General features: G+C 42.9%; 1 protein-coding gene across 1 annotated transcript in view; it reads left to right on the top strand.

Annotated features, from left to right (window-relative positions):
- SKAP2 (src kinase associated phosphoprotein 2) overlaps nucleotides 1-24,041 on the top strand; it is a 487,916-nt gene that overhangs the window by 314,364 nt on the left and 149,511 nt on the right. The window contains exon 9 of the mRNA XM_085631645.1: nucleotides 461-607. Within this exon, the coding sequence (XP_085487771.1) occupies nucleotides 461-607 (147 nt within the window). The remainder of the gene's footprint in view (nucleotides 1-460; nucleotides 608-24,041) is intronic.

The raw sequence follows: 24,041 nt of genomic DNA on the forward strand, positions 1-24,041 counted from the left end.
GAAGTTAATATTTAGGCCGGCCTGTTCTAACTTGACATACACCTCTAAGGGCCTTAATTGGGATGGACACGCCATGGGTTAAACCTAACACTACCCAAGACACCCCAACACTAGCTGTGAGCCAGATGCTTACGGTGATAAAGAATAAGATGTCAGGCAACTAAAATAGATCATCTACAGGGAAAATTCCAGTCATATGACTTAATGAAATGTGACAAATCAGTGAACTAAAAAAGAAGCAATGGAGAGTAACTCAGTTCCACGTAGTAGTGGACGACAGCTCTGACCTATTCCCTTATTCGCATGGTATATTTATTGGTTAGACATTCATTTTGTGGTACTATTGTCATCTGGTGACATTGTTGAAATAAAAAGATTTGTGGTAATTGAAAGTAGAAGGCCTGGTGGTTAGCAATATTGGTCACTTTTTAAATGTATACTTTCTTTGGTGGTTGAACAGATCTACAGTGTATGATTATTCCTGAGGACACTGATGAGGGGGAGCAGTATGATGACGTGGGAACCAGCAGCAACATGGCACCACCTAAGCGTGTTCCTCATCAAGAGATCATCGAACCAGGAGATGACATTTATGAAGAACTTCCAGGTATTACTGAAGCTATAGCTAATTGTGTGTTTTTCACCTTTGTGTGTAGGAAATTCACTTCTGTTGAGAACGACTGGCAAAGCCCCTAGTTTGTTGTGGGATATGGATTGTTGCATAAATGAAGAGCCTTATCAAATGTAATGGTATAAATCTTATCCGAGGGCTTATGCTTGATAGGCATGAAAAATGTAAAGGGGAAACACAATATCCAGAGTATAAAGCCATAATCATGTGCTAGGCCAAAGCAAATAGATGTAAAGTGGGCAATTGATGGCTCTGTTAGAATAAGGAATAGTTAGAGGAATACAACAGGAAGAAGGGAGAACGGGACATGTCGTAACTGAAGTGGCATAGAACAGATTTCTCAACAAATAAACTGCAATCAAAAAGAGAACAAGCATTTGCAATGCAATCGGTCTCGCCTTTTGGACCTTATATGTATTTAGCTATGCAGCACATTAGCCTGGGTGCTGAAACATCTACTGTTCTTTAACATGGTGGAAAGTAAGCACCAAACTGCGTGACACACCAGGTTTGGTAACACATGTAGAGAAATGTTGCCTTTCAGCTAGAAATGGTATAGTCCAAAGCTCTGTTTTTCATATAAAATCAGTGCCCTCGGTGGTCATATCAATGAAAACACAAGATTTGAAAAAAATATTGTCTACAGGTGCTCGTGGAAGACAATTTTTATGGACTGGAATCTAGCAAATGCTAAAGTGATTCTGGTATTTTACTGACCTCTGCTGGTCGTTTTCTCTCAAGAAAATTAAATAGAGGCAGTTGCCAGAAAAATTTAAAAAAGAAAGTCCCTCAGCAGAAAGCAATTCTGGTATTTTACTGACCTCTACTGGTCCTTTTTTATTAAGACAGTTAAATAGAGGCGTTGAACAGAAAAAAAAGTCCCTAAGCGGAAGCAGACAAGTCCTAGGGCTGATCTCCAGAGTCCACAAACTACATACACGTATAAATATATACTAATATACAATTATATACTAAAGTATATACAAGAGGTCTCGCATGCTCGACCTAAAAATTGAATCAAATTGTGAAATAGTTTTAAAAGGGACGTTATCTGAAGAGAAAGTGTCATGATTTACTACCTAAGTCCCTGTCAATTGACAAAATGAGAGTGCAGAAACCAACAAGAAGTGCATAGCATAAAGATAAATGAAATACGAAAGTAGGTCAGCAACAAGGAATCCAGTGGCACACTAAGCTTGAGGCGTACCTTAATGCAAGCAAAGAAAATTGGCCTATTACCCCGCATGAACAGTAAAAAAAAACAAGTACGAGTTGTTTTTCTTCCAGTCCCAACTTGAAGTAGCATCTTAACGATTACTTGATATTGATGGTAAGGAATGTATTTTGACCAGAGGGACTGAATGAGATTTGAATTGCAATGCTTATATAGTTATGTATGGATCAGAGCTCTACAGCAATATTGGTCCACAAAATGTTCTGTAAGGTGGTGGCAGACTGTCAAAACAGAAGCTGCTGATTGTCCTGAAAGTTGTGTAATTTGCAGCTGCTAGGATATAGCTTGGCTCCCTCCATCCTCTCAGCAGTTGTGAATCCAATGGCATCAAAAGTTACTATGCACTGAACACCGGAGATATGTGGCTGAACAGCGGGTGCATTTACCGTTAATTGTTTAATATCAGTGAAGGCCTTATTGATGGTATCCCTCAGACAAATGTCGCGCCATTGCACCATAACGTCTTCAGTGACTCAGGATGTCAATTTCACTTTAACCTAGAATAGGTACTTTCTTAGTATAACATTTCATAGCGAGTTTGTCTGGTAATTATTGGTCCAGAGGCCCTTCAAATTTGCACAATACAGTTAAAATCCAAAGGCAATCCACATAACCCTCAAAGGAGTTGCGGATGTTTTTCTGCCTTATAACGAACGCACTCATCGTGCTCCACCACAATGCTAGTTCATCCTGAAATGACATTCAGTGTTCCACTACCTCAGTATACTTATTCTACCTACCAAATCTTGACGCATCAGGTACCTCCTCAGGCAGGTGAGCAAATTTGTTTTGACCTTCACTTAACACGTTATATAGTAGGGCTTTTTTCCTTTCTGGGTATTTTTCCCCCCCACTGATAATTTAGTATATGTCTAAAGTCCTGCTCTACAGCTGGCACTTTTGTAACAAAAATTTGCCGAAATGGAGCCACCACATTCTGCCTATTGAAAAGTAGTAAAAACCCAAATGTAGCACTGGCAGTGACGCCAAGTACTGTAACTGATGTAATAATCTGAATTATGCAGCCCGGAAATAGCTAAAACAAAGTGCCAAATTCAAAAGATTGGATTCTGAGCAACTTTGACGTACGTCCTCCTGGATCACTTAGAATTTTTATTTTTCTCTTGGGAATAAGTCCTTAGTAAGTCACAGCAGTATCTTTGTGAATCAGGGCTAAAGCGTGCACTTCCCCTTGCTGCTGAGTCTTTAACCTCTCCAATAGCGCCTCCTGGCCCGTACAAGTTCTATTTCCTTGCTTTAGTAAAGCTCCTTTACTTGCAAACAGGATACTGTGACAAATGATGGCCAGTGCCGGACTGGGAACCCAAAGAAGCCCTGGCAAGTTTGCAGGATCAGCCCCCCGGGGGATGAAGGGGGGGCAAGTGTGAAGCATTGCTGCTTTTTATTTTTACTGGGGGCCGATATTGCAGCACCACTGCAAAACCGGCCCCTAATAACAATACCGGGCCCCACCACTTCAAAATCGGCCCCCACCCTTCCACTCTCCCGGGGGACACGCCTGATACCCGCTATGGCCAGTCCGGCCCTGATGATGGCACTAGTGAATGGAATAGTGGCATAGCTTGTTTGTGTTGTGCACAGTAGGGAGAGGCTAATGTAAAGGAGAAGGGTCCGCATATGTAGAAGCCACATCAAAACAATAGACGCGCTAGAGGAGCAGGCCATTGCCCTGTGTAGACTTGACACATAAACGATCATTGGTTTGCTATTGAATATCAAGTCACCATGAGATCGACAACCTTAATTGCACTGCTATCAGTTTTACATTTCGGTGCATGGGGGTGATTTACAGGGACTGTAACCATAGCAACAGAAATTTCACATTCTACCTTATGCTTCCATTTGCAGCACATTTTACAGATGTTTAGTTATATAAGGATGAAAATAACACTGACAATTCAGCCAGCACATGGAAGTGCAGTAGAGTCTAAGGTTTGTGCTTTGGGTAGCCTTCCAAATGTGAAGTCAGAAATAAACCGCACAATTATCCGTCAATTGCCCCAAGGCACGAGAGCACATTTTCATAGCTCAAGTCATATTTAACAGTTTGTGTACTTGAAATTTGTAGTTCACTTCTCATTTTTCCTGCAAAAGGACCTCTAAATACCCAGGCTCCATACATTCTTCAGTGAGCCATTGCAGGCCATTCCAAGTATCATGAAGAGCCTCAAGAATGTGGCTCCTGGCTAAAATCAAGATGATTAGGAATTGTACGATGATGTTTGGTAAACTTTGCAAGTAACATTTTTCCTTTAGAGTGCTCTTCACCCAATAACAAAAAGGACATTTTTCAGGGTTTTCGTTATAATATGAGGCCATCACTAGGTTGGCCCCAAAGGCCATACCTCACCTTATGGAGGTGCTGACTGTGACCATGAAGAGGACATTTAATTTTGTTATCACCTAGGTATGTTTGTGAAATGTCATGATATGTGACACACAACATGCATGCATGCTCTGACCTAAAGGGGGGGGCTCTGTGGTTAGGAGAAACGCACTAAGCGTGCCTTCCAACGAGAGTGTGACTGCTGTGACCTCATCGGATTTGAATGCACTGACAGTGGTGGCAGTATCAATTGTTAATAGTAGGATATAATCAATTGTTAATTGTTGGCAAGTGGCCTACCTGCCTTGCTGCGTAAATTGTGTAAAAAGTACGATCGGGTCCCACACTACATCTCGGTGTGCTTGTGTATAGTGTGTGTTTTAATGTGTGCATAACTTTAGTGCATGTCAGAAGTGTGCAAGGGGTATGTGTGCCTCGTTAACCTATGGACACAACAAAATCCATTTTTAATCCACTGTGTGGGCAATGTATACTAAATGAAAGAAGGAGGTCACCTTCTAAATGACTATGTGACGATATTTATTCCACTAATGGTACACATCGTATCAAATGGTCACAATTAATAGAGACCTCTGACCTTTTGATTGCAATTATTGCTGACTTACAATCATGCCTTGCTGAGATGACTGTAGGCACTTCTGTTGCAGAGAGCATTCAGGCTATTACAGACATCCATAGCAACTTTTTAAAGAAACTTCTATTTTACTTCACAATTCCAATTACTAATCCTGTAAGTACTCAAGCAGAGCTAAAACCTGGTTCAATAGGGAGGGAAGGCATCTTTTCCGGCAGCTGGGAGAAGCATTGAGATTAAAGGATATTCCCTGGATTCATCTAGTAAGGAAGTCCTATAAATTGGCTCAGCTTCATGCAAGCAGGCCCTGATTCTCCTAGACCTGTCTGCGGCATTTGATACCGTGAACCATGAAATACTGTTGGATCGCATTGCTGCAGCTGGTCATTGGGCCTCTGCCCTGGATTGGTTCAGATCTTTTCTAGAGGGCCTAAAGCAATCGGTGTGGCTCTCTCCTTACAAATCCAACACTGTAGATATGAGATGTGGAGTCCCGCAAGGTTCCTCTCTCTCACCGATTCTTTTCAATGTGTATATACGCCCACTCATTTCTAGTCTACGGCAGATGGGGATTAAGATATACAATTATGCTGATGACATGCAGCTAATATTCACCATTGAAGACTCAACCAACTCAGAGGAATTTGTTAGGAATTCCATGTTCATCAAAAATTGGATGAACAACAACCAGTTAAAACTGAATTCTGAAAAAACTGAAATAATTGTACCCAAAGACAAACTTATGCATTGGACACCCACACATTGGCCTCTGGTGCTAGGCGCAGCACCACTCCATAAGCTGGTGATTAAGAGCTTGGGCATACAAATTGATTCAGATCTCTCTGTGAGGTCTCAGATTGGCTCGGTCATCTCTGCCTGTTTCGTTCAACTCCGAAAGCTGCGTAAGATCAGAAGATTCTTCAGCACAGAGGTCAGCATTCAAATTATTATCGCCTGGATCCTTTCCAAAATCGACTATGGAAATGCACAATATCTTGGCCTCTCACAAAATCAGAAGCATTGTCTAAAGATGATTCAGAATCAAGCAGCCAGAATTATCTATCAAAAAGATAGACAATGCCACATTAGTCCGCTACTGAAAGATCTCCACTGGCTCCCAGTGGAACAGGGAGCTATGTTCAAAACTGGTTGTATTCTTTTCAGAGCTATTCGGGGAACTGGTCCCAGCTTCATTTGCTCGAAAATTAGCAAGTATTACCCCAGCGCACCCTGGGATATATGCATCTGAATCTATTGGTAGTGCCAAGATTCAGACACAAACGCACTGGAGGGGCTCGGTTCTCTATACTGGCTCCCTGTGAAGAATCGTATAAAGTTCAAGGCCTTGTGCATTGCTTACAAGGCCTCTCGCAAAACTGGACCTCAGTTTCTAATCAGTGAGCTAGCGACTTATATTCCAGCACGGGCTCTTCGCTCATCCACTGCATTTTTGCTCAGAGTGCCACGCACCAAAACTGCTTTATGGGGCGATAAGCGTTTTATTGTCGCTACTGCTAAACTTTGGAACTCGCTCCCATTAAAGATCAGAGCATGCCAGTCTTTACTAACTGTCAGGAAAATGGCGAAAACCTGGCTGTTTAATCAATGAGTCCTTCAGTATATGGTACAAGCTGGCTGTCCTCAGCGCCGAGACACCCATGGGTAGTTGAGCGCTTTATAAATGTCATAAACATATACTGGGCCCTAAATTCTGGAATTCTCTGCCGCCTTCTTTGAGACTTGAAGAAGACTATGTGCGGTTCAGAAAACAGCTTAAGACCTGGCTGTTTACTTTAGCCTATAACTAGATTGCTTCTGGCTTGAATCCCCTCTATTCAAATCATAGCGCCAAGAGACCTTTTGGTGAACGTGCGCTTTAGAAATAACTACCTAACATAACAAAAAGGGAAGGGAAGCGGCAGAGCTAGAATTTGGCCTGTTCCTCCAAAGATTCTTCAAAATTTGGGATTCTTGTTAAATGGGGAAGGGATGGCCGCTCATCCACCCTTCATAACCATATAACTGCCTCTGTATTGGTTTGGCACTTTTCAGCCTTACATTCTCCAAGCCACCCTACCACCCCAACAGAAGACTTAGTGAGAGTCTTCTGTACTGACGACTCCACTGCTGTATCGGAGCTTTGCTTCGAGCTAGCAGATGTCACACTTGCAATGGATGCAATAATCAGAGCCAAGGCCCCAGGACCCGATGGTATACCTGCAGATGTATTTTTGTATGACGGGGATAACTGGTATAGGTATATTCTGTCTTTGGCAAACACCATTGTAAGTGAAGCTCCAATACCAGAATCCTGGAAGGGAGCTGAAGTCATCCCTATATATAAGAAAGGAGATAAGTCGTTGCCGTGCAATTATAGAACAATTAGTTTAATTGATTGTTTAGAGAAAGTCTTTGCACATCTCCTCCTGTGTAGAATCCAGGAATAGATTGATGACAATTATATTTTGTCCCCTTCCCAAGCTGGGTTCCATAGGAAAACAAGCACCAAGGATCAGGTCTTTCGGTTATTGCTTCTTGGAGGACGGTGGAGATCGGAGGAGGCAGCATTTTTGTTGTCTTCGTCAACCTCAAATCAGCTTTTGACCTGGTGCCTGAAATAAATTGTAGTAGGTCCTTTCCGATATTTGTATGCCTTTGGATCTCCTGACAGTTTGAATACGACTACATGAGGGCAGGTCCACTGAGGAAACAACGGGGAATTGACTGAACCTTTCCCTATTCTTAAGGGGGTACGCCAAGTCTGCATCCCGGCTCTTACCCTAGTCTCCCTATTTCTTAATGATATTGTTTTTTTCTTTTCTAGTCCCCACTGATGCCCCACTGTGACTGATGCACAAATACCCATTTTGCTCTTTGCGGACGATACTTTACTGATCTCTAAGACCGCCAGCTCACTACAGTGAGCCTTATCTCACTTTGAAGAATTTTGTAAAGCCCGTGGACTTGAGATCAATTTTGCAAAGACTACGTTCATGGTTGTCAAGAAGCAAATGCCTTTTTTAGGGCAGTCTCGAGTTGGGGGTACACTAATCGAATGGGTATATAGTTTTTAGGTGTCTGGGCATAACCTTATCTTTGACACTTACATGGAAACCGCAGGTCGACTTATTGACTTTAAAACAGATCGCTGGCGCCATAATCAAAGAGCACAGTTCCTCTTTCTCTAAACCTATCGCTGAAGCTTTAAAAACCTATAATGCTAAAGCAGTACGTTCTGTATTCTTTGGCTCTGAATTGGAGGGCGTTGCTATTGTATCTTTTCTTACAAGTTCTGAGAATAGGTGTTTGAGAAGTCTACTCGCCTCGCTGTTAGCACTCAAATGGTACCATTAATGCTAGATATGGGCGGAATTCAGTAACTGATTAAGCTAGACTTTGTCCCTTGCTGTTCTGGAGAAGGCTGTGGTCTCGACCTGAACTGGCTCAGTATAGATTGGCCTTAAAAGATGTGATGGAGGCTGACACATATAATAAATTTCTTGGCCCCGAAAAATCAAACTCAAAATGGCCTTATTAACCATTGGCATGCGATCTCTATGAGATAACCCACTATCTGCAACAGACCCGACAGCACTAATGCTAAAAAAACATTCTTGGCTTTGGGTTAGACAATCGGGGACTCAACTGGCTGTCAGTTCATCCCTCACAGGAACATTTTTAGATCTTAAATATAGTAGTTATCTGGAGCCCTATTGGGGTGTCATCACTGTTCCTTTAGAGATCAAACAATATTTTAAACTCAGGGTCAGCACTTTCCCCCCTAAAAGCATTCACCAACAAATGGGCTCTAAACGGCGGTCTCTTGTGTCCACCCTGCAAGAACTCTACAGCATCGATTGGTCATGTCTTTTTTGCTTGCCCGGGCTATATTGCAACCCCATAGAAATGGATCAACCCCCTGTGTACACTACTGGGGACCCGTAGAAGTTGGACTGCACTTAGAATTCTTCGATCAGACCATAAACTCACTTATTCATGCGCTGTTGCAAAGTTCCGGGGGTGGCTGTGGGTTATTAGAACTTGGGCTGCAGACGCATCCTAAGCGATTTTGATTGTTATTTTTTAACTGTATCAACTGACTTCCTGTACTATGGACAGTGATGCATTGTATTGATAAACTAATGTTACGAATTGGATATGATCCTCCCTCAATTCTATGTTTTATGTGCCAGAGTACTCTTTCTGCTTTTATGTGTCGGGCCATTAATGTTTTTACATGTACCCATTTAGCATTGCAGTTCTACGGGCACAGAGAATGCATCCGCTGTTTTATTCCTTTTTCTCTCAAAGTATTTTTATCCTTGTATGCTGCAATGCTTCGGCTTACATACTGGAACGTACTTGTACTAATCTGCTGATAACATTTAATGTACGTGTTTTTATTATTTTATGCGCTTTTATGGCTCAGTTGTCAAATAAAGCTTATTAATCGCTATGTGAAGAACCCTGACTCGGACCGAGCCTTTTGGTAGATAATGAAATCCCTACGTGTGGGAAGAAAGTGAGCAGTGGTTTAATTGAATTGTTGAAATCCAAGGCTATTCCTCGAGCATGGCCTGCCTTTTAGTCCACTATATGTGCTACAGACAATTATTATTTGATTGACACGTGTGAAAGTTGTGCCCTTCTTTGTGTGCCAGTATTTTGGGTAGCAAAGAGAGAGAGAGAACCTTCCAGACCCACATCCTTTCTGCCATCTGCTGAAAAATACAGACTGTGTCTGCCTTCGCTGAAGACAATACACCAAATAGGGAAATGCTTTAGAAATCTTTTTTGGCCAGAGTCCCAGAATCACTAAGATGTCTGGAAGGACTGTATGAAGGGCGGCTGGAGCTTCCACTCGGTGTTCCAGGATTTCTCATGACCAAGGGATGCTGAAGGTTTCTGTGATCCAGGGCTGGAGACTCTGATTACCATCTCCCAAGGGGGCAAATGACCATCACCAAAAAACCTGCAACCTGCTGCTGAGTACATGCCTTGGAAAGAAAAGTGCTGAGCTGAGAGAGGGTCAGGGGAGGTGTCCCTACCAAGTGTTTGTAAAGAGGAGGAACCCAGAGAGGGTTGCTTGCTGTGGAGCCTGCCTGTAAGCTGTGTGTTGGGGGTGCTGGAGCTGCCACCCCAGAAAGAAATGGCCTGCAAACAATTCAGTTGTGTCCTCAACAGAGGAAGAATTGCTCCATTTAGTTTGTTCCCCATGTGAAAACATACCACGGAAGAAAATAGACCCTGTGTTGCGAGACCACTTTTAGCGTGAGTGTGTGTGCTGCCCTCATCTTTGGTCCTAATGCATCTGTGTCACTTCATCATGCACTTACCCATGCTGCGGGCATCTTTGCGCACCAACTCAACTGTGCTACTGCATCGTGTACCCGCCCAGAATGCTGACATCATTGTGCCCCAGCGCAGCAGCCCTGTAACATCTTGTGTCTGCCCATGTGACTGACACTGTTGGTGGGGCCTCTTCATTGTGTGAGTGGCAGTTAGTTGAACCCGGCATTACGGTGGCTCTGTGTTGAAAGCGCACACTGAGAAGAACCTGTGTGGCACGCTTCCTCTATATTCAAAATCCTGTCCATCGTCACTGGAGCGCACGCCAACCCGACCTGCGACCGCCACCAGTTGCCTAGACAAACTGCTTAACTCTCGGTCCAGGTAAAGCTGTAACTACTCTGATGGTGGAGCCGGCTGAAGAAGGGTAGGCAGGACAGAACTTTGTGAACACTGGTTAGACTGACCAAATGTCCACTGACTCGGAGGGGAGTGAAAACCTAAGCATCTGCCATATATATGTGAAGCCTGAACCCGTTATTCCCCACCATGTGCTAAGGACACCCGAGGGAGTATTGCTCTTTAGCATAGTGTAGAGAAGCCTTTTTAACTATGTTGTGCTGCCTGTGACACATTAAGATCCTATCCTGTTTAGTATTGAGTTATTGTAAGAATAAAATACTTATCTTTTATAAAGATCACGTCGCCAGAGCATTATAGTTATTGATGGATTATTGTGTGGATTGTTGAATTTGAGAATCTAACCCCACACCACCTCCCTGAGTAAGCCTTGGAGTGTTGGCCCACTTCTACCATTGAGGGCTGTAGTAGGGAATATTCAAATATACCAACGGTAAGTGCCGATAAACACCCCAGTTGTGGCCTAGAAGCCACTGTACACCCGGCTCTCCGTACTGGGTCTGACGCTCTTTTGTTTTAGTTCGGGTTGTTTTTCAGGTTACGTACCATTCAATTATCTGCTCGGAATACTCTTTTGGGTAACCTTTGGATAACCACTTTATCGCTATGAAAAGTTGAGCTTGGATCGAAGTGCCTCTAGTGACTCTAGGGCCCATGCCAATGGATGTGTCTGATATTGACTAAATAAGAAATGTGAAAACAGAGCGAGGACACTACTGGGTTCCATAGCGCCTAAGTTGGTGTTGATTCTAACCCAAAATTATTTTAAGTACAAAGTCTACGTTCAGTTGCAACTTATTAAGCTGTGGTCAAGGCAGGACATTTGCAAAGGCCTTGGGAGCCCCGTATTCAGAGGTCAACCTGTGACTGCATCATTGGTGGTGTCCTTTAGTGTGGTGCATTCTACAACAGAGGCCCATAACAAAGGCACCACAGCAGCTTTAAAATGCATCAGATAGATGCCTGTAATGTTGTGGTCTATAACATAAGCAGTTGCATCAAAAGTATCACGAAGTCCAAGAAAGTAAATCGTGGCACACAGCAACTGTCTTTATATGTTTCTCCCTCAAGTTCTCTCTTAGGAAAAGTTACATTTTCTGGGGGTTTATAAATTACATTTATGAGCGCATATAGTTATATTTAGGGTTGAAATTCCATTGACTCACAGGATGTGTCTATTTTTAACCCTAAATCCCAATGTAGAGCATGGAAACCACCAGTATGCCACGTATGAGTTGCATCACATGAACTTGAGGTGGAAACATGGATGTGGCGGGACCAAGGTGTTCCCATTGAATATGCTTTTTCACACCCAATTTACACATTCAACAATATTGTTATTAAATGTTGTTGTAAGTGTGCAAAATATGTGTGGAAAAAAATCCTCAACTTCCCCATATTTTCAGTAGTGTAGGAGGAGGCTGCTTGCTAGTTGCACAAACATTTTCTATGTGAGAAAAAAGTTAGTCAATTTGCCCCTTGACTCTAACTATAAACCAACGAGTTGTCAGGCAGACACTTAAGAGTAAAGTGCCTTATGCAACTGTACGATTTATACAGATTTTTGTGAATCTCCACTCAAGACTAACTTATGCTTCCTAATTGTAGAGTTTCTCTCTTGTCTGTGATTAAGTCCAGGGGGTCCTGAGTTGTTGACCACGATTGGAAAAAGTAGAGTTTCTCAAAAACCGGTATCTTACAGGGATCTGTCTCCCAATGCTTGCAGGCATATGCGCCACTATGGAGGCATACGGTGTTATAAACCTGAGGTTCTAATGCCTGGTTCACATTCCACTTGAGTAGAAGATCTTTGCAGTTTAGTCCAGCAAGTTGACCTTATGAAAGTATCACTGTGGGCCATGTGTGCTAAGGGTTTCTCATGAGCCTCTTTGAAAAACAGTGGTTTAGATTTCAATTTCGGCTCCCTTTTACTGGTGTGATCAAGCAAGGACTGCATAAGGCCAGATTTTAAATTGCATATATAGGTTTGTGAGTTTACTGGAAAATGTAGTTCACACCATGATTTATTTTAAAATACATTGCTGAACAATGAAACACCAGGCCACAATCATGAATCGAGATATGTATGTTACAAAAAGATGCTTTCGCATCCACATACAACAGTAAATTGTAAATGAGTCTCCAAGATGTCCTTACATTAGGTACAATATAACGTAGCCAAGAGACTACCTTTAAATTGTCTTTTCATATTTTATTATATTTTGCTAGCACATGAGTGTGGAATTTTATTTTGGAAGTTGTAGATGAAAGTACATGGAACAAACAGGCATACATTCTAAACTCCCTTCAACTCTTTCAAACTCAAGAGAACGGCACAGGACCTCAGCATTGTGCCATGACAAAATGGGCATATTCATGATGTATGTCTCTAAATGCTGGCATGGTAGCTCAGTGAGTTAAACGTTTCAGGCTGCCATCCGATGTCAACTGAAGCTCGAGTTCAGATCTCGACAATGCAAAGCCAGGCTTCCATCCTTAAGAGGCCGGTAAATCGATTACTATTCAATTAGGCAGAACTTGGTGACATAGGCTATTTGCAGCACCCTAGATATTAAAACATCTGCAGTATGAAGTGTTAAATAAAACAGATCTAACTATTACTTGTGAATTCAAGCGGCAGCTGCCGGGGGGGGGGGGGGGGGGGGCAGACAAGAGATCCTCTTGTCTGCACTAGCAGCACCGGAAGCAGATGCTCCCTGCCAATCATGACGCATTGGTCTGAGCGGCCTGATTGGCCGCTCAGGCAGTGCCTGGCAGACCAGAACTCCCCTCAGGTACTCATGTACAACAATCCTCGCTCAAGAAAAAGCAAAAGGCAACAGCGGACCATTAACTGTACCTCACATAAAGTTCAAAGTTGTACAATACGGTGCACTCTTCTTCCAATACCAGCCGTTGTATGGTATTGCTGCAGAAAATGTCTTGACAACACAAGAGAGTGGAATGGTGCACCCGGAAGCAAGTTAATCAAAGATTCCTTCAGTCCATTTGGAAAGTTCCAGCTTTATTCACAATCGTAAAACCCAATCAGTAAAAAACATTCCAGCCAACGCGTTTCATTCAAACAGTGTTGAACTTCATCAGGGCTTTTATTTATATATTGGTGAGTATCCCTCTTTCTACTAAAAATCGTCCATCAGTTATAATGAATATTTATTTATTTATTTATTTATTATTTATTTCATCGTTGTGAATGAATGCCACAATCACTGAAAATGTTCCAGGGGGACAGTTATCCTCTCCTCAGTTCAATACCCGAATCCATATTGTCAACCGAAAACACCACGCTTCGTTCCTCATGTTTTTAACAATTAATGCTACTCACCTAAGTCACATTTATTTATTTATTTATTTATTTTAAAGTTTTATAGAGCGCGAACCAGACCCGTGAGGATATCCAAGCGCTTTACAGGATTGACGGGTGGTATACAAAAGGCTTAGGAGGGGAGGATACCATTGGGATAAAAACAGGTAGATACATTATACAAGAAAAACAAGCAGTCTCAAATCCCCGATACATTTGGGATAAAAACAGGTAGATATATTATACAAGAAAACAAGCAATCTCAACTCCCGGGAGGGATGCCCAGAAGTGCCGGGAAGGTATCATCCGGAAAAGCCATAGATAATGCCGTAATGGTGGGTGGAACAAGGTCGCTGAGGTGATTGTAACGCGAGTAATTTGTCCATTGGGAAAGTTTGGTCTCCTTTTTAAAGCGTGCCAATGACAACCATACACTCTACCAACCATGCATACATGCCAAACTTGCAGGAGAACAGACAATAACTGAAGACTGCTGCAATGCCACACTTACACAAAAGGCAAAATACAGAACAATGCATGGATTGCCAGCAGCAACATTGTGGTTTTAAGTGCACTGTCTAGCTATCCGTAAATGGCACCAGACTTTCAAACGCACAACTTTGATGCCACGCTAAATATGAAAAACACTTTTTTATGCAGTCCCAATACAAGAAACCAGTTCCTTGCATTTAAGTGAGCCATCATAGAAATCAAGAGACAAGATGTTGAAGGAAATCATTCATTAAAAAAATCACTCCTCAAATACTTAAACAGAGTTGACACATTTGATTTCTAAAACTGGAATGATGTTAACACTATGTGGCAGAAGTTGTTTGCTATTAAGAGAGACAATCCCTTGTGAGGAAATCTGATCAACTGAAGATACAGCAATCACACAGTGCAACTGCACAGCTACCATCATTTCTTCACCCTTGATTTCCTTCTCGGCAGCTGGCTTCATAGAAAGTAGTAAACACAATGAACATTCACAGTGGGGCTGAAGGCCCAAAGGAAACCGCATTCCATTTTATGAACAGCAAATAATTGTACTTTGATTGTATGGTCTGTCTAATTTTTTTAAAGTATTTTTCTATTGTTTTCAGATTGTGGCATAACAACTTAAACACATTACTAACGTCTAGTTAAACATAAACGCCTATTATAAACACAATAAGAATTGGCTAAGCCAATAGGTTTTGCTTAAGAGAAGATTGATATTGACATTTTTGCATTCTTTAGCCATGCTGTTCAACAATGCAACTGCTGTGCAGCTTGGCTTTAAAAAAAACATTGGCAAAGCCAATAGGTCTCTTCTACAATAGCTACTAGCTTTATCAAAGTTTTTAGCCATGTTGTGCAGCAGCGCGGCTTCTTTGCTGCATGGCTGGCTGAAAGTTTTTTTTTTTCTAAAGTACTTTGACGCAGCCAGTGCTGGCCGAGCAGAACACTTTTTTTATTGCTGGCAGGAGGGTGGTCAGAGGGACGGAGATTGGTAAGTCAGAGGGAGCCCTTTATTTATGGCTGGCAGGGGGCAACATGGACAACGGAAGGCGGGTGAGTGTGAGCAAGCAGCAGCATGGACAGTGGGTGGGGCCAGTCAACAAGATGGACAGTGGGTGGGGGCAATCAACAACATGGCCAGTGGGTGGGGGCAATCAACAACATGGACAGCAGGAGGTGGGCGGAAGGGGGCAAGTAACAACACGAATAGCAAGAAGGGGCAAACAACAACACAGACAGCGGCAGGGGTCAAGCAATGACATGGACAGCAGGTGGGGCAAGCAACAATTCGGTCAGCAGGAGGAGGGTGAGAGGGGGCAAGCACAAGATGAACAGTAGGTAAGGGCAAGCAGCAACACAAACAGCAAGAGCGAGCAAGCAATAACCTGGACAATGGGTATGGGAAGCAGCAACACTGATAGAGTGTGGGAACAAGCAACAATACAGATAATGGGGTTGACAAACAGCAACATGGACAGGGAAGTGAAATAAGCATATGAGGGAGCTAGCTCCCATACACCCAGGAGTGCTTCAACAAAAAGAAAAGAGTAGCTCCCAAAACATGAGCAGTGGAAGGACATTAGTACTTTGGCCATGTTCCAGCCAAGGGTCAAACACAATAAGAGGACAAAAAAGTGCCCATGTGTTAACAAATGAGAAGCAAGCAAATGAGAGTGACGATGAAGTCAACCAATGGTTAGGAATGGGTGGGCTTTAAGCTCACTGCAAGCTAGAAACATATCTTGCAAGCAACAGTGCATACGCTGCATCAGGCGAGACCTAAAATTCTGAGAAAAAGAGAACGATAAACGTTTTCCTATTACAAAAATAATATACCATTTAAAAAAGGACTAGACTAACATAAAAAATTAATTGCCCTCCGCAATTATTCAACTTAAGCATTTTCAGGGTGTACTATTGTCTACAGGTATGTTGCAACTGTATCACAAATATAGGGATCAATTGTTTTATAACAATTCAATGCATCAACACTTAATCATTTCAAGACGGTGTATGGTCTAAGTCTAATTGGGTCTCAGGCATTTTCCTGGTCAGTAGCTTTGAGAAACTAATGAGAATTCTATTCCTCATCAATACACAAATTTAAATGTGTTTTCATGTATGCCAGAATATATTCATGGTGGCACCATTGGAAATGCATTTGTAAAACCAGTAGATCTGGGAATAATGTGCTAACAGATGCAGTGTAAGCACACTCAAGCCAGAAAAAGATACTTACGGTATTGAATGCTCCCTTGTCTTCAATGCAGTCCTCTTTTTGTTTCTATGTCAAATTAATATCAGATGGCAAGGTAGCCTTCATTATAGTCCTTTATTTTGTAAGTCATTGAAAAAAAGAAAGGACCATAATGAAAGCTTCTTTTCTACCAGACCTTCTTTTGACATGGAAATTAAACGAGGACTGTATTTAAGCCAAAGGAGCGTTTAATATTGACTTCCCGCCTTCAGTTCTAAGAAACACAGAAAAAACGAAAATAAATACCTGGCTGTGATGGCACTAATTAGAAGTCGCATCGATGGGAAATGAGAGGTTTTGGTGGGGGTAACTAGAAGCATACAGAGGAAAGAGGGTAGGAATGAAGGAGGAGCAAAATAGGGTGTCAGCATAGGGGAATAAATGCAAGAAGAAAGAGAGAGGGCGGGACCGAGAAACGGGCCAGCGACACTAGAGGGAGACGGCAAGAGTGGTTAGAAAGGCCATTATTTGTAAAGTTGTCCCTCCTGTAGTTCAATGCAAGGACAGTATTGGGGGATGAAAGATGCACCCTAAGAGGCAACAGATCAGGTGAGAGAGTGTTACTCTTCTTGGCGGAGCTACATTATGCGTGAGAACGTCTCAAGCCAATAGCTAGAAGCAGCTTGCCAAAAAAGCCAAGGGTTGGAATGGGCAGACCCAAAGCCAACTCATTCAACCTGATTCAAAATAATGTGTGCAGACTTACTCCTGTAACATGGGCTTACAAACAAGTCCAGCAGTAATCAGGAGTAAGCCAACATTACTCCTTGCTTACTCTTGATATTCACTAGTAAGCTAGGAGTGCTACAAGCGTAAGTCTCATCTACTCATAGCTAAATCTTTGTGAATCAAGCCCTACGTGTAGTGTAAGCAAAAGGTTCTGTGTGGCAGCTGCACTCTCAACCCAGGTCTACCAAGGTCAGATATGCCACAGCTACAATGCAGAATTCAGCCTTAAAGAAGAAATATACTTTTTTGCGTTACATATATATGACAAAAACTATCCTCACAAGTCTTTAAGAAGTCATTAAAATTCTGGATGATCTCCATAACTAGGCATAAGGGTCTGATTCACAAAAATAGTTGGAAATTAATTCCATTATGTAGATGCTATATATGGAGTACACTTATATCTTTTTCAGAATTCACAGAGGATTCTAGGAGTGCTTCAAAAAATCAGCCACCGTCGCAGGATCCCAGGAGAAGCTTTGGAATTATTTGTAAATTCCATGTTTCTTATATGTGAAAGTGTTTTACCATTTGTAAATGTTCTGTGTGTTTGTAAATCACTTGGTGAGTGTAAATTCACATTTTGTGATTATGAAATGTGAATCAACACCCATATAACAAGCCAGTTGAACACCTTAGTTCATCTTAGGTGTTCAAATGTTTTTATGCTCAGGGCTTTGCAGTCCCAGGGCACCGCTGTATTCCAGAAGAGGCTGCAGATATGTACAAAAGCCCTTCTGTGATGCCCATTGCACAGGGGCACATTTCACGCCTGTGCCACGTGAAGGGGACACCACATCCTTTGCATATGGTGTTGGCTCCATGCAAATGAAGTAATGCCTCTGTTCTTGCACCTGCACCATATTACAGATGTGGGTGCGTTGGCAAAGAGGCTATGGAAGGATGTATAGAGTTAGCTTATGTGCCAGACAGAGTATTTTCTGATGTGTACTCTGGGGCATTGGTCCAGTCTGCACCTGGCAAACTAAGGGAGAAGTGAAGGTGCCCACAGATTAAGATCAGTAGTCTGGGAAATCGCCCTTTCTAGGGTGCGTTTCCTCAGCTTTTAGATTTTCTCCTTCCCAGTTTTAGGCTGATATGGATACTAGCCTTAGGACTTGAGGGCATTTGGCACTGCTGTGCAGCGTCAAAGTGCTCATCATATACATACTGTGGTTGGTGTGTACATATATGGTTGGCTGGTTCGAGTTAACTGTAAGTGCCTTGTCATGGGGTAAGACCTATACCCTAGGTATGTATCTTGAATGCAACTCTGTGCACATACCGCACTTGTGACACCAACCGAGGTAGCTTACTGAGTGCGTCACAGGTTTGCCCTGGTGGGGCCTGTATGCATTGGTTACTGTACTCAATTTGGCATTTAAGAAGCTACGTGCCAAGGTACAGCATGCCTCCTGCTATATCGGAGTTCTCCCTGCAGTGTAAGAAGAGGTTGAGCAGGTGTGTGAATGCGTTGCCTGCAAGAGTCGTGAATGACACCGGATGGTGTTTTGGTACATTGGATTAACATGAGAGGGTATAGGGAAAGGCTATTGAGCATTATTTTTTTACGGGCAGAATAGTAACAGTATAGTGTTTGGTATTGATGAGTTCGTAATGGCAAATCCTCTCCGGTAGTGGGAGGGGGTTCAACATTATGGCAATAGAAATGTCACTTTGGGAAAGTGGGCATTGGCTCTGCGTGTCTGGCAGGCTGTCTCCTAATTCACAACTGGGTGCTAGTGGGACAGCCACATCTGTGCATTCCTGATAGAAGGCCATAAACTAGGAGTTCACGGGAAACTGCAGACCTCTGACTCTGAGGGGCCTTTCTGGGACAGTTACGTGGTGGTGGCATTGGCACCTGCATTCCAAGGGGCAGAGTCATAGCCCCACAAAAGATCGTGATCCAAGCCCTTGGGGTAGGATGGCAGACAGGACAAAATTTAGAGAGGGCATGTGCATTTCAAAGGTGGCCCTTTGAACTGATTGTATCTTCAAAGGCCACGGTGAGTTTAACTACTGGGGCTTCGGCCTCCGAAAGTAGACACACTTTTGGATTCGGAACCTTAATATGCTGGTTCAATATTGGGACATTGATACAAGGAAACATTAGGGCAGAAAAAACTGTAACTGGACTATCTGCAGACTTGTGGTGACTTGGAGATTGTCGTGCTCCGGGAAGGAGACTATCACCTGGTGGATTTTGCCTGGATGTTGCTGGTCTGCAGCCAAGTGCCAACTGTTGTGGCCTGGGTCTCGAAGTACTCTCCAACGGCTGGTGAGCTTGCCTTCTGTCCACAAGATCCCAGGGACACCAAGGATCTCACTATCGCCGTGAGATTGTAAGGACCACATGGGGTGCGGCAGAGACAGGTGGAAGTGATAATCGTTGGGACAAGGACTGTCCTGACATACACCATCATCTCGCTGTGCAAAAGGGGTGTGCGTACAAAGATCCGCAGCCATCTGAGGGGCCGGGATATGAGGAGTTCAAAGAGTGTGGGGAAACTTGTAGAGTCCGAGGGACCAGTGCTTGCAACTAGGGGACCTGTGATAGCTTGCGCTCCAGATCGTGTGGTGTCCAAGGGGTGTTGGGGGAACCTGAGCCGGGAGCTGAAACTGTCTTCTGCCTCCAGATCGGGAGGACAACAGTGCCTGACTTCATGGCCTCTGTCTGAGGTTGTTGGCTCTCTCTCCCTGGACCCACGCCACAGGGTGCTTTGTTTTGGAAAATAAAGTGACAAGACTCGAGAGGTTTCATGTGCCTTGTGCACATCAACAGTTGACTGTCCGGGGTCTATGGTAGGTCACATCTCCACTTGAGGGGAAAACATTTCTTTAAATGTGGAAGCGCACCAGCTTTCTGGGTCACAACCTTTTGTCTACAGGGGGGATAGCTATCCAGCACTTGTGCAGGTGCCGTCGGGCTCCTGAAGGTCTGATCCTAATGTACAAAACAAAGTAACTGTTTCTTTCCTTTTTAGGTAGTCACAGGGTGCCAGCCGGGGTAACGTGTATCATTAGCTGGTGGAGTTGAAGGGCTGTGGGGCTCTCACAAGGTGTAGTCAGAGACTGTTGACTGTTTGACGTTTCTGCAATGGGAAAGTCCGACAATTGCATATAACTGTAACGTATATATACAATGTGTGTTTCGTTTTGATTTCAATCGAGACGTTTGACAATTGCATATAACTATAGAGTGAATATGCAACCTGTATTTTGTTTTGATTTCAGTATGTGTGTGTGTAATACAAAGACAAGTGTTTTTATATATACAGTGTGGTGTTGTTTTGTAGCATATGCAGTGTGTTGCGAGAGGGGTATTGTGCCAATACTTTACACTCAAGCCTTGAGGCTATGCCTGGTTGCTCTGTGCCAAGCTACCAGAGGGTGAGCATAGGTTATCCGTCAAGTGTATCGTACTCATTCTATTTGGAACTGTGGATTCTCACTGACTTTGATGCGTCCAAGCCAGCCCGAAACCGCTGGGTCTAACAAGTACCATACACCAGAAGCAAAATTATACCAAATACTTACCAAAACCATGCAAAATATTATCAGAGGTAATCAGGATTGAGGCCTGACGCCAAACCTCCCAGATTCAATGGTTACCATCCATGGTCTTTGTTAATGTTTAGTTAGAGGTCCATTAATGCTCTTAGAGACAAATATAACAGAGTCTTAAGTTATTTTTTTCTCTTCAGCTCCTTTATTCACAAGTATATGTTCCGAAATAAAAGTCGTATGATTTCCAATTTGCATTTTAGTATCATTCCATTACAATAAACAGCCAACACGTGTTGATCGACAAAGTTGCTTCTTCCGGGCTTTTATGTGGTTCATCACGTTAAATTGAAGATGCAGCAAAATTGAATTATGGAAGGGTATCTGAATCTGAGGATAACGGCACCTGATGGCGATATGGAGTTAGATAGCTTCGATAGAGCTCTAGTATGTGGGCAAAGCCTATGCCCCTCTCTCTTTTTCTGTAGATCTCATAAGATATGGTGACAAGCCAGGCCTAAAAAATGAATGACGAGTGGACAAACCAAATACGACACGCAGTAAACACGCATCTCACAGTCAGTGACTCTACCTCACTAGTGGTGCAATGAAAGTATCAAGATCCATCCCAGGCACACCGGGATGGGGCTCCAAATGTGATGCCGGTTCTCTGCCTCTGAGGGCAGATTCAAGATTTTATCCGACCTGGCAGACTAGTGAGCGGGCCGGACTGGCCGTGATGGGCAATGGGCGTTTCCCCGGGAGGCTAGAAGGGAGGGCGCCGGTTTTGTTACTGGGGCCAGTTTTACAATATCGGCCCCTAGTAAAACAAGCATTGGCATAGCCAATGGGTCTCGCCTTTGGGACCTTATAAGTGTTTAGCCATGCAACAGTTGCATAACTAAATACTTATACGGTCCCAAAAGAGAGACCTATTGGCTATGCCAAGCGGACGTGTGGCCGCAAAAGTGAAACTAATCGCGGTCAAGCGCGGCGCGCCCGCCCGCGCACATGCATTGTAGCTCTAGGCTGGCCTGGTAGCACTTTTTGGAGCCCTCTCAAAAAGTCTCGCCAAACCAGCGCAGGCGCTGGGTCAGGCGAGACCTAAAAAAGCAGCAGTGCTTCACACTGGCACCCCCTTGCCACCTCTCCCCCCCTCCCCAGGGACAGGTCCGACAAAATTGCCAGGGCTACTTTGGGTTACAAGTCCGGCCCTGCTGGTGGGCCATCCAATACCCTTCAAATAAATTCCTATGATTAATTTGATTTCTGCTGCTTTTTACTTTGAACTCTAGAGGATTTAATATATGTATTTATAAATAACCTCAGTGATTACATGGATTCTTGGGTCAATTAACATTTATAATGTAGCCAGCTGTTTCTATATAAAGTTTGCGACTTCTAGTTAGTCCTCATTCCATCCTTCTGTAAAGAACGAAAGGCTAAGCAGACGTTTCTATGCACAGAACTTGGGACCATCAAATTACCCCGATCACGCGTCCTGTGCATTAGCCGACTGAGTTATACTGACAGCCTATGATAATTTTTGCAATTGAGTAGCATCTGTTCTAAGCAGAAGCTCAGAAAATACCCCATTCATGAAAATACCCGCAGGGCTTGTGCTTCAGAGGAATGCCGCTGCATAATTACTGCAGCACCCAAGTATCTTCGGCATTCTTGAGCTAGCTGTGGGTTGAAAGGAAGCAGCTGGAGCCAGATTTTTCCAGCAGACACATGACAAATTGGTTTTCTGTTTCCTATTTCGAAAGTGCGCTACAATTACATTACTTCCCTCTTTGTCTATAGATAGAAGAAAAGAATTTGTGCCAGAGAGAAACAACGTAGGTCATACGTTTAAATGATGAACTGTGGCATCATAATTACCTATTTGGTAATCACTTAAACAAGATGTTTTATTCAATACATTAGTGTAAACACTGTAGGCCCCGTGACTTGGCCCTTAAAAGATGTTTGTTAAATAATTCAACTCTTACTTCTTCTGATGACAGGATTTGGAAAGTTAACATCTTGAATTATTTAGGTCACATTTTAAGTAATTGTTCTTTTTCTTTTAACTAATATGACTGTCCAAAGACTAATAAAGAGCTTCGTGTATATATTGGCACACTAGTAGACCCCCCCCCCCCACAATCTGGCTTGTTTTAAGGGTTCTCTCTGGAACTGAGAGAACGCAAATCGCCCATGTGTGTCGCCAGTCACATGACTTACGTGGGCTGTCGGCCGGTGTCGGGAAACAGCCTTTACAACGAGGTTTTTACCATGTTGTACCTTTACCACGCATTTTTTACCACGCATGGTTTTAGAACGCATATGCGTTTACAACATATGCCTTTACAACGCATTTAAGGTAAGTTCAGGGGTATGGGGAGTCTCCCCACGCAAATACATTGTTTATGTATATAAATACACATCTATATAAAGAATGCGTGGTAAAGGCGTGCAGAGTATTTCCCTGCGTTGTACCGTCATACAGCCGCCAGTGTCTGTCCCTGCAGGCATTGGATTCCATAGACTTTTGTGTGAGGTTTAGATTGTAAACTCTACCTGGGCCAGGGGCTCTGGAACTAGGGGTTGCAGCATTCCCAGATCTGGAGGCAGTTCAGGCATTTCATTGAAAACAATGGAGCCTTTCGATCATTTTTCTTTTCATGCATTAATATCTATTTGTTTAAATGCATTGAAAGGTTTAAGTTCAAAAGATCTTTATTTGGAGAAATAGAGGTGTCGATACATAATAAAAGAAAACTAAAACATCACGGCAATATAATAGGTAGAGTAAACATGTCTGTGAAAATAAACATGAAATTGAGAGATAATAAATAATTGAGGCTATATGACAAAAAGCAGTACTGGAAATAATATGCAATAAAATGGATTACAGAAAATGCAAAGGAACAAAAAAGGTCGATCAGGCAGGCTTGGAAACCTCCTGTTGAAAGGGAGGCAAATGAGAAGAGCGCTTAGCACAGAAATCAAGGTACAAAGTCACAGGCAGCCAAAGATCATGTCGCTTTTTATCCAGACTAAGGGGATAGATAAAAACGGTGTCTAACCTGTGGTTATGGCATATATTGTACCACCATGCTCTAAAAGAGATATTAGCAAAATTTTTCCAGTTTACAGTAATTTGCTGGAATGCAACAGCTAGCAACAAGTCAACAATCTGGACATTAAAATCAACATCT

The sequence above is a fragment of the Triturus cristatus genome, chromosome 10 (genome assembly GCF_964204655.1).
Source record: "Triturus cristatus chromosome 10, aTriCri1.1, whole genome shotgun sequence".
In the NCBI taxonomy this organism is placed as follows: domain Eukaryota; kingdom Metazoa; phylum Chordata; class Amphibia; order Caudata; family Salamandridae; genus Triturus; species Triturus cristatus.